The 14,949-nt window shown below is 43.0% G+C and overlaps 1 protein-coding gene across 1 annotated transcript in view; it reads left to right on the forward strand.

Annotated features, from left to right (window-relative positions):
- Positions 1-14,949, forward strand: part of LOC127582066 (xenotropic and polytropic retrovirus receptor 1 homolog) — a 55,106-nt gene that overhangs the window by 20,531 nt on the left and 19,626 nt on the right. The window contains 4 exon segments of the mRNA XM_052037046.1: positions 5,798-5,899; positions 8,365-8,582; positions 10,335-10,484; positions 12,689-12,776. Of these exon segments, the coding sequence (XP_051893006.1) occupies positions 5,798-5,899; positions 8,365-8,582; positions 10,335-10,484; positions 12,689-12,776 (558 nt within the window).

The following is a 14,949-nucleotide window of genomic DNA, read 5'->3' on the forward strand; positions in this document are numbered from 1 at the left end:
TGATTAGTTACCTATCCTCTTCAATAGTTGTAATCTCCTGAGCTATCAGTCCCACTTCCCTTTACTCTGCCTGGTCACCTGCCCTCTCCCTTGTCTCCAGCTCAACCAGTTGAAACTTAAGGCAGATTACACTATTGCCTTCCCTATTTCATGTTGTAAGATTATCCTGCTGGTCTAAGATCCTTGATATTTTATTCTCTTAAGTATTTCTAACTCCCATCATAAGGTGCAGTTTCACAGGAAAAGAACATCCTCCTGTTCACCTATTGACACGTCGACCTTTGTGTGAACTTGGACGTGGTCTTATGGAATGCTGGTTACCAAAAGTAACGTCCCTTCCACACAGCCCCACAGGGCTCCTCCCAAAACCCACTGGGCACCCTGCCAGGTTTGTGCCTCACGTTTTGTTTCTGCAGCATGTCAGCAGGGACTCAGAGGGCAGCACTCTCTGAGTGAGAAGGTTGAGGGTTTAAATCTGGCTTCAGGGGCTCCATCAAAATATCTGTATGGACGCTGTAGCTAAATGCCGAGGAAGGGCTATACTCCCTGAAGTGCAATCCTTTGGATGTGTTGTTAAACCTACCTTCTCTCCAAGGTGAACACAAATGATCCCATGATACTATTTCAGAGAAGACCAGGGGAATTATCCCTAGTCCTGGTCAATATTTATCCCTGATTCAATATCACTTAAACAGATTATCTGATCTATAATCACATTGTGTTTGGGAGAGCTTGCTGTGTGCAAGCTGGCTGCATATTATCTACGTTATAAGTATTAATCACTTCAGGATGACCCGAGGTTGTGAGAAGCACTGTACATATAAAACACCAGACTATCCTTTTCCTTTGGACTCCTTTCACCACTGTAAACATGATAGTACGCAGCTGCTACAGGACACGAATGTTGTCATGGAGACCGACAGAGGCAGCCTATAAACTCCAGCTGTTTGACTGCCCTGCAGAACAATGCCATCCCATCCCCACCTTGCCCTCTGCCCCGTGTTGTGGTGCCAGTGATCCCAAACAACAAGAGGTTGCTCTTTATCATTCACTTGCGTTTTCTATGCATTTTGCTAACTGGAATTAGCAACAGAGTTTAACCTCAGCACTGACTGAAGCATTGATGGCTAGGTGGGGATCGATTTCCTTTTGTATTATTAACAAGGGGCAAGGTTTTATTTGTGCTGTCAGTATTTATTTATCATGAAACAAATAGTTGTCTGGTTAAAGACAATGCTCCACTTTAGGGGTTGGAACAAAGAATCTGCTGCTGAACACCTGCCTTTGCAATTGGAGTCACCATCTCCACTTTGCCCAGAGAGTAACAGTCCTTTAATGAAGGTAACAAGGGCAATTACAACCACAACTTTCAATTGTACAGCACCTTTAACATGGTAAAATGTTCCACAAGAGCTTTATTAGACTAGGTTACATTTGGCAGTAAACCATAGAAGATGTACTTAGTTAGGTGACCAAAAGCTTGATGCAAGTTCTTAAGAGTGTCTTAAAGGATTAGAGAGGTGGACAGTTTTAAGGAAGGAATGCTGAGCCGAGGGCCTAGAGTGTTGAACATACAACCATCAAGGGGGAACGTGCATGAGACCAGAACCAGAGGAGCACGGAGTTCTTGTCGGACAGTAGGGCTGGAGTAGGTGTGAGACGCAAGGCGATAGAGGGATTTGAATAACAAGATAATCTTAACAAGGATGCATTGCTACACTGGTACCCAGTGTAAATAATGAGCACTGGTGGGTGAATGTGGGTCAGTTACCCAACGGCCACTGATGAAACCTCTGATGTTGTCAGCTTAAAGAAAATCTATTGATTTATGGATGAACTGAGGATAATATGGGTAAAGAATGGTTGCTTCTTTACCCATATTATCCTCAGTTCATCCATAAACTGCTGCAAATAATGAATAGGAAACTAAAGATGGGTGAGGAGGTTAAAATATAATGAAGCATAACCAGTGACTTATAATGTCAATACTAAGCTTCACACTTCAGGAAGAATCTTAAGGCTTTGGAAGTTGCAAAATAAATTTAGCAGAATTCTAGCAGGGACCAGAGTTATTTGTGGAGACCAAAGAAGTTGGGGTCGATCGCCGTGGTGCAAGGGTAAAGTTGACTGACGTGAAAGTGGAAACAAGTGGGGGAAGGATGGGACCTGAGGTTTGAAACTTTGCTCAGGAGCACATAGAACACCAGGACAGCCCAGCATCCTCCAGACCTACAATCTACTGTGGTAATTGTTTTCTTTTAATTCTGGCCTCAACCACAGATTTACTTTCTCCACCGTTGTCTACAGCACCATTCTATATATCTCTCTACCTTTAAGTTGCTGCCTAAAACCTATCTCCCTGACTAAGCTTTTATTCCTTTGCTTTAATATCTCCTTACATAGTCCAATGTCAACGTTTATTTCATAATGGTCCTGTAAAGCATCTTGGAATGTTTAGCCATGTTAAAGTGGCAACATAAAACAAACGTCTGTTGTTGTGGTGATCAGTCTGAGAAACGAATCAATGAATGTGATTGGCAGAGGAAGAGGATGGAATTAGTCACAGACTAAAGAGGTTGTGATGGGGCTGTAACAGAAGGCTATCATGCTGGGAGCCACAATTTTAAGAAAAGTAGAGGTTCATTGCAGAGTGCTCTCATGACCCACCCAAACTGGGCTGTGAGAAGTTGGCTTTCCTTGGCTGTGGGCAGAGCACAAATTGGGACAAAAATACAATAGCTCCAAAAGATACAGAAAACAGGATGATTCTCTACTTCTCACTCACTCTCAGAGGAAGTTCAGTGGTCAGCTCTCTGATTGCTTCAGTGGCAGCTGAACTTTCGCAAAATTCCTGCTTCTTAGGTGAATAAAAAGAGTTCTAAACTTTCGGCCGGCAGAGAAAGGGCAGTTCACATCCCCATACAAACATATCCTGAAAATAAATTAAATCCTAGCAAGTATTAATTCCCTAACTAACATCATTGGTTGTTGAATCCTAATCTATAAAGTAACCACAGACACTTGCCTGTGTAGTTCACCTCAAGAAAATTGCTGTCTTCTCTGGATGTAACAAACAGTGTCTTTCCAACTCACCTGTTCCTTTGTTCTCCATCTTGTAGCTTATCAGCCTTTGTATTTCTGAGGGAGAGATAGACAGTAATAAATCAGTGGGGACAATCCACAAACAAACACCAAACATTAGCTCTTGTTTTCCATGCGGGATATCTGACTGAGTTTTTGTTCCAGTTTATAACAATTAGCTTTACAGAGGAATAAAATCCCTTGTCAGGTAATGAGAAAATTGGAAATAAATTAATCAAGTCAGTCTTCGCAATGTCTTAAACAAACATAAATATTTTCGCAAGGAGCTTAACCAAATTCTGGATTCACAAAAGGATAAGTTGGTGAAGAAGTGGACTTCCTTTTGTGATTATTTGTGTGAGGAGGAAATCGATGGATGTCCTAATGATCTTTGAGATTATGGAAGAGGGTAGATGGGTGAAGATGGTTCCACATGAGGGTGATGCCAAAGCTTGAAGCCATAAACAAAAGATAGAGAATTCCAAAGAGAGCAGTCTCTGCGGAAAGCAGAAAGGGGGAGAGAGGGGAAGATGTGAGAGGTGGTGGGATTATGTTGGAGCTGGTGGAAGTGGCAGAGGATGATGTGCTAGATGTCAAGGGTAAAAGGTGAGGACCAAATGCTGTTATGCCTTGGGGGGGGGGGGGTGGGTTATGAGAGCAGATGTGTGGGAAATGGAAGAAATATGTATGAATGGAGGAAATATAAGTGCTCCATCAACTATGGCAGATGGGAAGCCACACTTTTGAAGAAGGAGGACATTTTAGAAGCCCTGCTGCAGAAGGTCTTATCTTGAGAACAGATGCGGTGGAGACAGAGAAATTGAGAAAAAGGGATGACATCCTTACAGGAGGGAGGGTGGGAGGAGGAATAGTTGAGGTGGCTGTGGGAGTTGCTGGGTCTGTAGAAAACATCAACGGCAAGTCTATCACCAGAGATGGGAACAGAGAGATCCAGAAAAGGAAGAGATGAATCAGGAATGGTCCAGGTAAATCAGAGGGCAGGGTGGAAGTTGTAGGTGAAGGTGATGAAATCAGTGAGTTCTACACAGGTGCAGGAGGCTGCACCAGCGCAGTGTCGATCTTATACATCCACCTGGCAAGGCACATCTAGCAGATTTGGTTCAACATCACACCTGAAAACTGCACCTTCAGCAATGCCATACTTCCTCATTTCACATTGGGAGAGTCAGTCTAAATTGTGCAAGGACCAATGAATGGGAACTGGATTCACAACTTCCTGTTTCAGAGGTCAGATACTATCCATTCAGCCAAGGCTAACAGCCAATGGGTGATGGATTCTTTCTCTCAGAAGTCTGGATTGCACAATAAATTGATAACTTTTAATAACCATATTTCCGTTGGCAGTCTACCAACTATCTGGGTCATTTGTTTCAATTCAACTCTGTCACAGTGTTACATTGCTGTTGTTTTACATCCTTCACTGTATGTGCTTGCTCACATTCACACAGGACACAATCCCCCGTGCCCCTTTCTTCCCCCATGGCCGTCCTCTACTGTAAGAAAGCTGTCCCACCAATGGAATGTGTGTAATTAACTTCTGGTGTCAGAGGGCTCACCCTGATCTCTCCACGCACACAAACCTTCACTTTTTGGTTGATTTATGCGCAAGCAAACTATTATGAATAAAAGTAGAATTGATTTTATAGGACTGTGAAATACTTAACTGAAGGAATGGCATTGCACACATTGAGAATTGTTGTCCAGATGAAAGGGTTCAATTTGAAATGGTGACTGTCCATTTCCTTCCACAGATACTGGCTGACCCGCTTTCATCCAGCAAATCTGTTTTTGCTGTATATAAAAGTGGCAATTTGGAGCTTGTGACATTATTAAACATTAATTATGACTTATTAAGGCATAAAAAATTGACTTAAATCTCATATAATAAGCCATAATATTTTCAGGGATAAAAATCAGAAATTGAAAACAATTTGACCACCAAATCACTAAGGAAGCAGGTCACTGTCTTACCACCAGGTATTCAAGCAGACAGTGGCTCTTTAACTGACATTATGGCAGTAAATCAACCCAGGAATGAAATATAAAAACACACATGAAATGTCAAAGTTCCTCCCATACAGCTAATTTGCTAGACCAAGAAAAAGACCTTTAAATGGGTTTGATCATTTGGGCTGAGTACAGCTCACTACACTTGTCATCCCATTTAAAGAGAAGGAATTCTGAATGTAGTTCTGCAAAGTATCTGAAATCTGTATAAATTGGAATCTTTTCTGACTCAGAGATGAAACTGGTTAGAGTTACTGGGTAGTGGTAGGGTTGGATGATACATGTCTGGCACAGGTTGGTAGATAACAAGGGATCCGTAGCTTTCTACTGAATAAAAGCTTTTCAAATTGACCTTCTCCAGAAAAACAAGCTGGAGTGTAGTTGGTGCCCATCACACCTAGGGTATACTATCAAAAAAAAGCAAAAATCAGCAGATACTGGCAATCTGAAATAAAACTAAAAATGCTGAAAATACTCAACAGGTCACACAGCATCTGTGGAGAAAGAGCCAGAGTTAATGTCTCAGGTCAGTTCTGACAAATGTGTCCCATTTTACCCTTTGATTCAAGATAAGTGATATCACAGACTACTGGTTTATGTAAAATTCTCAGTATAAAAGTTCTAAAATCTTTTAATCTTGATGATTTTACCCAAGTTTTTTTGACGAATTTTCTGTTTGTCTCTGCAGTTTCAGAACCTGCAGTTATTCAACGATATTATGCATCATTGGAAGAAAGATTCTTTCAGATAAGTGAGAAAGAACTAACCAAAATAAATACATTTTATGCAGGTAAACTCAAGATTCTCTTCTTTTTTATTTATACTCTTTGCCTTCTGTGTTATGAAATGAAGCAGTCATCAGAGGGACAGATTTACCTAGCAACAAATTGGTACTTCTGTAAGCCAGGCCAATGTAGTGACATACCAAGGCGATCTTGCAGGGAAATGGCGCTCAAAGGCTAAGATTGGAAACAGGGCTGCAACATTGTCCTCCTTTAGCCTCAACTCCTGCTGAATGTGGTAACATGAAATTACCCTGAAGCAACCTGTCGCTAAAATTGATCAGAAAGAACAAATGTTTGTTTGTTTTATGACTTCCAGCCAATGACAAAAGGTTTGGAATGTAGCCCCTATTTATTTCTGAAATGAAATTAGCTTATGAAGAAAGGGTGAGCTGGTTGGTTCCATACTTGCTGGTATTTAGGACAGAAGTATTTAAAATTCTAGTTGGTTGAGCAGATGCTAAGTGGATGATAAGATAAGATTTCTTTATTAGTCACATGTACATCAAAACACAAAGTGAAATGCATCTTTTGCGTAGAGTGTTCTGGGGGCAGCCCGCAAGTGTTGCCACGCTTCCGGAGCCAACATAGCATGCCCACAACTTCCTAACCCGTGCGCCTTTGAAATGTGGGAGGAAACTGGAGCACCCGGAGGAAACCCACGCAGACACGGGGAGAATGTACAAACTCCTTACAGACAGCGGCCAGAACTGAACCTGGGTCACTGGCGCTGTAATAGCGTTATGCTAACCACTACCCTACCGTGCCTGCCCTCTACACTACAGTGCCTGCCTTTCTTCATCAAAGGATGATTCCCTTTGTTGAAGAATTTAGGACTGGGGCATAGTTTCAGAATAAGGGATCTTCCAACTAAAGTGGCGAGGAGGAGGAGTTTTCATCTCAGATGTATTCTATCCCAGAGAGGTGTGAAAACTGAGGAATTGAATGGTTTCAAGGCAGAGGTGGAGTGTTTCCTGGGCATTAGAGAGGTAAGTGTTAAGGGAACTGGCAGGGAAATGGAGATAAGACCCAGATCAGATTAGCCATGACCTCAATGAATGGCAGAGAAGGTCTACTAGGAGCAGGTAAGGCCTACTCCTGCTTCTTTTCCTTATGTTCTAATAACTAAGGGAGTCTCCAGTGCTGAGTTTTGTACCATTCTCAACAATACAAAGCCCAGAGCAAAATCCCCAACTTTGAGAGACAAATGTAATTAGCTACTAGGCCATCAGATCATTTCAAAAGGTATAACTACACTTAATCTGATTCACTGCTTCTTGATCATATGGTCTTCCCTCTGCTCTTTACACCACTGGTACTCTCCAAGACTATGCATCTGGACTTCGCTCCAGCTGGGGTCAGAGACTGAGGCAGAGACTACATCAACAATGAAGAGCTGATTTCTCGAAGTTACAAACAATATTGATGGATTGAGAGTAGCACCAATGGAGACGATAAACCTTGTGTCCATTTTACCGTAATTCCAGATCTTAAAGCAAAACAATACTTCAAATTTAAAATGGAGATAAGGAAGTAAATCAGATTACAAATAATTAGTTCTATCTTAGACTCTGCTCAGTTTGCTTAATCTCTTGTTGAGTGGTACTGCAAAACTACTGAAGAAAAATTTCAGATTAGTTAATTAATGTAATTACTTCTTCACCTGAAATTACATCTCAGGGAACCAATAGGATTCCTTGGCTTGATTGCAAGTTGCTCCAGCTGATGGCACTTCTCAGCTAAGTCCTTGCAATTACCTGGACACAACGGGGACAGACACTGACTCTGGGAGATGCCGTGCAATATTTACCAAAGTAAACTTCAGTGCACCAATTAGAAAGAGCCACATTCTCCACTTAAAATGAAAATGGACACCAGCACTCCATAATCTGAAGATGATGTTATTCCACCCAAGTGACATCCAGAACCTTTCTTGCATTCACCTCTTCTCTCGCCTGTCACCAAACATTGACAGACAGAATGCAAAGCTAATGAACTGGACTCGGCAATATTTCAAATCTTGCATGAGCCATCCTCGGGCAGATGGAAAGGAATTTCATGCTCTGCCTCCTGCACCAGTTATGGGTGCCAGGTATATTGATTCACATCTAACAACCCAACAGGTTGTTTAATAGGTAAAAACAAAATATTACTTAATTCACAGTTTTCCCTAGATAAGTGCTAGGATTAGATGAAGTGCTATGAGTACAGTGAACAGTGGGAGGCATTTCGTTTAGCAATAAGCAATCTTGTAAGTTACGTTATTAATTATGTGTTTTACTTTCCTGCTGATTCCAGTTTCCTGTGGTGGATCGCGTACACCTTTAACTCTGACTCATGTTGCTAGAGTAAAATACGTTATTAATGAATGAGAGCAATTCTTATGATGTGAATCCATGAGAGGTAGTCATCTTTTTACATTACTCCTTAATTAAATAGAAATGTCTTTCTACCCTACCCCCCACATCTTCAGAAAAACTTGCAGAAGCCCAAAGAAGATTAGCAACGTTGCAGATTGAACTTGAAGCAGTACTTGATGCCCAGAGAGGGATCGATGCAAGATCAACGGGGCACTGGAGGAGCATCCTTCTTAAACCACACAGGCACCGAGCACGACACAAGAAAATCTGTGACCTGAAGCTGGCCTTCAGTGAACTCTATCTTAACCTAGTTCTACTGCAGAATTACCAGGTACGTGGGAGATCATTTCAGCCCAACGAGATGGGTAGGATCCAGCAGAAAAAAAATTAAGATATCCCTTAATGTCATTATTGAAACTTTCAGATTGTATATGGGGAGGACAGGGGCCATTCCAATGACTCCATGGCCATTACTAACACCGGCTGATGATCTGAGTGGAAATGTGAAACAGAACAAATCGTCAATCTCAAATCCACTGTGAATGCATTGTCAATCTCATAAACGCGGATCAAGGAGAGGGTCTCTGAATGGTCAGTGGTATCATGCCCACCTCTGGAGCAGGAGGTGGTGGGTTCGAGACCATTCCATAGAACTTTGTGCATAAACTTTGTGCGGTGCTGAAAAAGTGCAACACTGTTGGAGGTGCTGTCTGTTGGATGTGATACTAAATATACCCTGACCTTGCTCTGCCCTCACATGTAGAAAAAGCACTGCCTCTATGGGTAGAAAACACTCAGAGTCCTGACCAACATTTATTCCTAAAACATTATAATTGCAATACTTGTTCACATTTCTTTGATGATTATGGGACATATGCAAATTGGCTGCTGCATTTTCCTATCCAGCAGGATTGACTATTCATTAAAAGTCATCCTCTTCTTCATTTGTGGAGTGATTTGGGTTGTGCTGAGGTTGAGAAAGATGCAATACCTCTCTCACTAATGCACCTGCTCCCTCAAAACGTTGTGGATGCTATAGGCCAAATGGAGCTCACCAGGGAACATTCGAACAAAGGTGTAAAAATGAGGTTGAGTTGCAGATCAGCCTGGATCTGATTGAATGGCAGCCCAGAAATGAGCTCCTGCAGTAATTAATCTCCCCAAAATCAGGAGAAGTTACAATGGTGAGAGGGAGAGTCAGAGACTAGAGTTCAGAGGTGATTTATTTTTCTGAAACAGCTTGGACCAATTTTGTCTTTACATTTATTTATCTTCTAATCACCAATGTCATTTCATGACAGGTGTTCATCAGGCCATGGCTGAGATAACCAACAATGTGCCCTATCCTGCAACAGCCTCTGATGGAGAGAAGTGGGGAAGGGGGAGAGGGTGGGGGGAGGAAGTATCTGTACAAGGTCAGGAAATACATCCATTGACGGATTTATCAATGAAATAAAAAAGATAGTTCCAAGGACATTTTAGATCCTCATGTTGCCTCATCCCGGCCTAGTGAAGCCCATACACATAATCATAGAGTCATACAGCAGAGAAACAGGCCCTTCAGCCCACAGGGTCCATGCCGACCATCAACCACCCACTTACACTCTACACAATCCCATTTTATTCTCTCCACATTCCCATCCTCTCCCCACGGATTCTCCCTCTCACCTACACCTCCGGGAAATCATCAACCTCATCACGCTTTACTACTCCACCCAGTTCCCTTATCAACCAATGCTCCTCCATTGGATTAGTCACCATGAATTAAGCAAAATGTTTGTTAACCAGAAGCCCATCAACAGCTATAACTTTTCTGTAGTGAGTTTAACAGATAATTAACATGCAATTTTTTAAAAAATAATGAGACTGGGGGACAGGATGCAGCTCGCTCTAGTGATTTGTGACCTATAGTGTGATCATTATAACCCTCAGAATGCATTGGCCGATTTGTGTAATAGGAAATACACACAACATGAGCTCTTTGTTCTTTTCAAAAGATTTAGCCAATTGTGTTCCTTCCACCTTCCCTCCCTTCCACCATCTCAAGAGAACAGTGACAGTGCAGTCTCTTCTTCCATTCCAGAATCTCAATCTCACTGGTTTTTCCAAAATCTTGAAGAAGTATGACAAAATGTTCAATGCATCAAAAGGCGCAAGCTGGCAGACAGCTCAAGTGGAGAGCTCGACAGTGTACACCAGCAAAAAGATAGACCAGCTAATAAGCGAGGTGGAGGTAGGTGTGGACGGACTGAATGGGGCCCCTCCTCACGTGTTCAGAGGCCAGCATTATACCCCTGTTCAGATCAGAGTTCTACCATCAACATCTCTCGCCAGGGCTTTGGGAAATGAGCCACATTCACACAATAACCTAGGATTATGATAGGCTGTTGTAGGCTTTTACAGGAATATAGTCACCCCTGTGCTTGTGGCTATACCACTGGGAGGTATGATGGGTTCCCAGTACACACTGAAGGATGAGACCTGCCAAAAAACTCCTTTATAAGATAAGATTATAAGATATCTTTATTAGTCACATGTACATCGAAACACCCAGTGAAATGCATCTTTTGTGTAGAGTGTGCTGGGGGCAGCCCGCAAGTGTCGCCACGCTTCCAGCACCAACATAGCATGCCCATAGCTTCCTAACCTGTACATCTTTGGAGTGTGGGAAGAAACCAGAGCACCTGGAGAAACCCACGCAGACACAGGGAGAACGTACAAACTCCTTACAGACAGCGGCGGGAACTGAACCCAGGTCACTGGCACTGTAATAGCGTTATGCTAACTGCTACGCCACCGTGCTGCATGTGTGTGTCCAGGTGTTGGGTGGTTGTTCAGACCTGCTGCCTGTGGGCTGGAATGGGTGGTGCTTTATCCAATGGTACAAGATCGGAAATAGATTTAGAAAGATGGGAACTTTCACAAAGACTGAAAGTCACAGGCAGAGGCTGAGGTATTGGCAGACAATGTGGCATTTACAGAGTGAAGCATACAGAGAAAGAGTGAGAGGTATTTGTAGGGACTGCAGTATGCAAGCAGAGCGAGAGGGGTATTTACATATAGTGTACTGAGAGGGTAGTTACAGAAACTGCAATATACAGACAGTATTTACAGTATACAACAGAAGGCGAGAAGTATTTGCAGAGAATGCAGTGTACAGTCAGAGCACAATAAACAAGCAGAGTGAAAGGGATATTTACAGAGACTGGGCTAGAGGCAGAGGGATGGGGTTATCTATAGAGAGGCATTAATAAGGCACATTGAGGAACCTGTTGGAATAAGTGCTGCTTCATCCAATGGTACAGGACTGTGAGAAAGTGGGAGGGGTTTTTCCAAAAACTGCAAGGCATGTCCAGGGAACAAGGGTAATAGCAGCCACAATGAGATCCTCACAGATCACTGCATACAGATGGACACACAGCAGGGTAGTTAGAGAAACTGCAGCATACAGGAAGAGGTCAAGGGTACTTACAGAGACAAAAGGTACTTACCAAGACTACAACATACCAGGGAGTGAGGTGGTTATTTACAGAGAATGCCATATTTAGAATCCGCGGTGTATAGGCAGAGACTGTGAGGTGTATACAGAGACTGCAATATACAGGCTGAGAGAAAGGGCACTTACAGAGACTACCAAACATAGGCAGACACATTGAGGTGCTTTGAGACTGCTGGAACAAGAGGTGCTTATCCAATAGTACTAGACTATAAGAAAACATTTGCAGAGGGAAAAGCTTTTACAAAGATTGCAAAATGCACTCTACTGTGAGGGTGGTGACACAGAGTGAGGTACTTTCAGAGACCATGGCATTCAGACACGCTGAGATAGTTACAGAGTGTAGCATACAAACAGAAGGAGAAAGGTATTTACAGAAATCACAGGGTACAGGTGCATACTACAGGGTATTTACAGAGTGCACTGTACAAGCGGGAGGCTGTATTTACAGAGTGCATTATACAATCAGAGGCAGAAGTGTATTTATGGATACAGCAATGCACAGGTAGAGGGAGAGTATTTACAGAATTCATAATGGGGCAGAAGTGCAGGTTATTTATGGATAATTTGATAAATATCATGCAAAGTCAAATTCCTCCTGACTGTGGACAACAAACCTCTCTGTAATTTTATGGCTTGTGAAAAAACCAAGAGGCAGCTATCCATGGGGAGCAGGAGGAACCAACTGCAGACAGAGATACTGGCAAATGGCATATCAGTTGTGGGAATTATTCATGCACACTGAATGCTCCACAAAATGTAACAGTAAAAAGCACAGCTAGTATCTTTGCCGGAATCAGAACCATTGAGTTCCAATGCCATAATCCTGGCCATAAACCAGCATCAAAAATCACAGATACAACACAGGTAGTAATGACAATACTTGCAACGAAAGCAAAGAAGAATTCATTATACTTAAGATGCATAATTGTGCCACACAGTCACTCTACACCAATCAGCTGGAAGGAGGAGACAGAGCCAGGGCAATGAAGAGGCTTCGAGTTCCACCTCTAGGGATGGCACAGGTCAGTCAACTTCCAATCCATCGATGTGTTGGAGCAAATGCATACACACGTGAGTGAGAGAGTGAGTGTACGCATTTGTGTAAATTAATGACAGTAAATGTATGTGTTTTTGCATGTGTGTGTTACTGACAGTGCAATGTCAGAGTGCATTGCTTATTTAAAGATTGGTGAATGAAGTTTGTGTGTCTTACATGTATGTGTGCTAGTGACTGCATGTGCGTGTGCGTGTGCATGTGTGTGTGTGCGCGCGCGCACGCGCGTGCACTCTCAAGGAGGAGTACAGTCAGAGAGGGTACGTTAGAGTAACAGAACACAAACTGCTCCCGAATCATAGTGTAGATTCTGTCCATTCAGATAATGGATATGACCTTCACTGTGTGACCACTCCAAAAAGGTGCAGGGCCAAATACCACTAACTATACCTGGCCTTTTTTGACCCTACTCAAGCTTTTGACTCAATCAGTCAGGAGGGACAGTGAAACACCCTCCTTGAGCTTGTTTCCAAATTATTCCTCTATGATGACATACATGCTGTGATACTAAGCAATGAGTCTACAAACCTGAATGGAGACCGTTGTCCAACAGGTTGTGTCATTGCTTCAGCACTTTTCTCAATCCATCTCACTGCGATGTTGCATCTCACCTCCACCATTCACGTGGGAATAGAGCTAATTTTCAGAACAGATGGGAATCTAACAAAACATTGAACATAGAACACAGAACAGTACAGCACAGGAACAGGCCCTTCAGCCTACAATGTCTGCATCAACCCAATGCCGAATCTCTTCTGCCTGTACGTGATTCCCTATCCCTCCATTTCCTGTATGTTCATGTGTCTATCAAACAGCCTCTTAATGCCACCATTGTATCTGCTTCCACCACTCCCGGCATCTGTTCCAGGTACCTACCTCTGTGTAAAAAAAACTTGCCCCACACATCTCCTTTAAAACTTTCCCCCTCTGATGTCCTCTAGTACTTAACATTTCTAACCTGGAAAAAGATTTTGATGTCTACCCTATCTACGCCTCTTGTAATCTTCTATCAGGTCTCTCCTCAGCCTCTGACGCTCCAGAGAAAACAACCCAAATTTCTCCAACCTCTTCTCCAACCCTCTAATCCAGGCAATAACCCAGTAGAAACCTCTTTCTGCACCTTTCCAAAGCCTCCATGTCCTTCCTGTAATGGAGGGGGGGGGGGGGGGGGGGGCTCAACCAGAATGACACACAATACTCCAAGTGCAGAATAACCAAAGTTTTATATGGCTGCAACATGACTTCCTGACACTTATACTCAATGCAATCTGTCCAATTAATGGTTATCACAGTCCAGAACGAAGGTTAGTCGATCTACAATATGCAGAGTTCCCTTGTGTCTGCACACACTTGGAGGCTGAGCCCCCAAGCCATCGTTGAGTCATTCATTGAAGTATATGAGAAATGGGCCAACCCTCAACATCCACAAGACAACAGGTCCTCTACCAACCTGCCCCCACTCCACCACACTGTGTTCAGAGAACAAAGGTTCATGACGAAAACATGGACCACATTTCATATCTCAGGAGCACCTCAGGACTCAGAGTATTGTGTGCCATTCTGGTTGCCCCATTACAGGAAGGATGTGGAGGCTTTGGAAAGGGTGCAGAAGAGGTTTACCAGGTTGTTGCCTGGATTAGAGGGCATGAGCTGTAAGGAGAGGTTGGAGAAATTTGGGTTGTTTTCTCCGGAGCATCAGAGGCTGAGGAGAGACCTGATAGAAGGTTATAAGATTATAAGAGGCGTAGATAGGGTAGACATTCAGAATCTTTTTCCCGGGTTAGAAATGTTAAGTACTAGAAGACGTGAATTTAACGTGAGAGGGGGAAAGTTTAAAGGAGATGTGTGGGGCAAATTTTTTTACACAGAGAGTGGTAGGTGCCTGGAATGTGCTGCCGGGGGCGTGGCAGAAATCATCACGTCTTCAGTGCTCCAGCACAGCCTTTGATCGATTGAGGAGAAGAGATCAGGACCTCAGACCTGCACAAAGCTCAAAGTCCACCATGCAGCTGTGATCCCTGTCCTATATACTTCTGAGATCTGGACTACCGACAGCAGGCATCTCAAGACACTGGAAAATACCACCAATGCAGTATCTGCAAAATCTCCAAGTTCACTGGAAAGGTAAGCAAACCAAGGTCAGTC

This window comes from Pristis pectinata, chromosome 23 (genome assembly GCF_009764475.1).
Source record: "Pristis pectinata isolate sPriPec2 chromosome 23, sPriPec2.1.pri, whole genome shotgun sequence".
In the NCBI taxonomy this organism is placed as follows: domain Eukaryota; kingdom Metazoa; phylum Chordata; class Chondrichthyes; order Rhinopristiformes; family Pristidae; genus Pristis; species Pristis pectinata.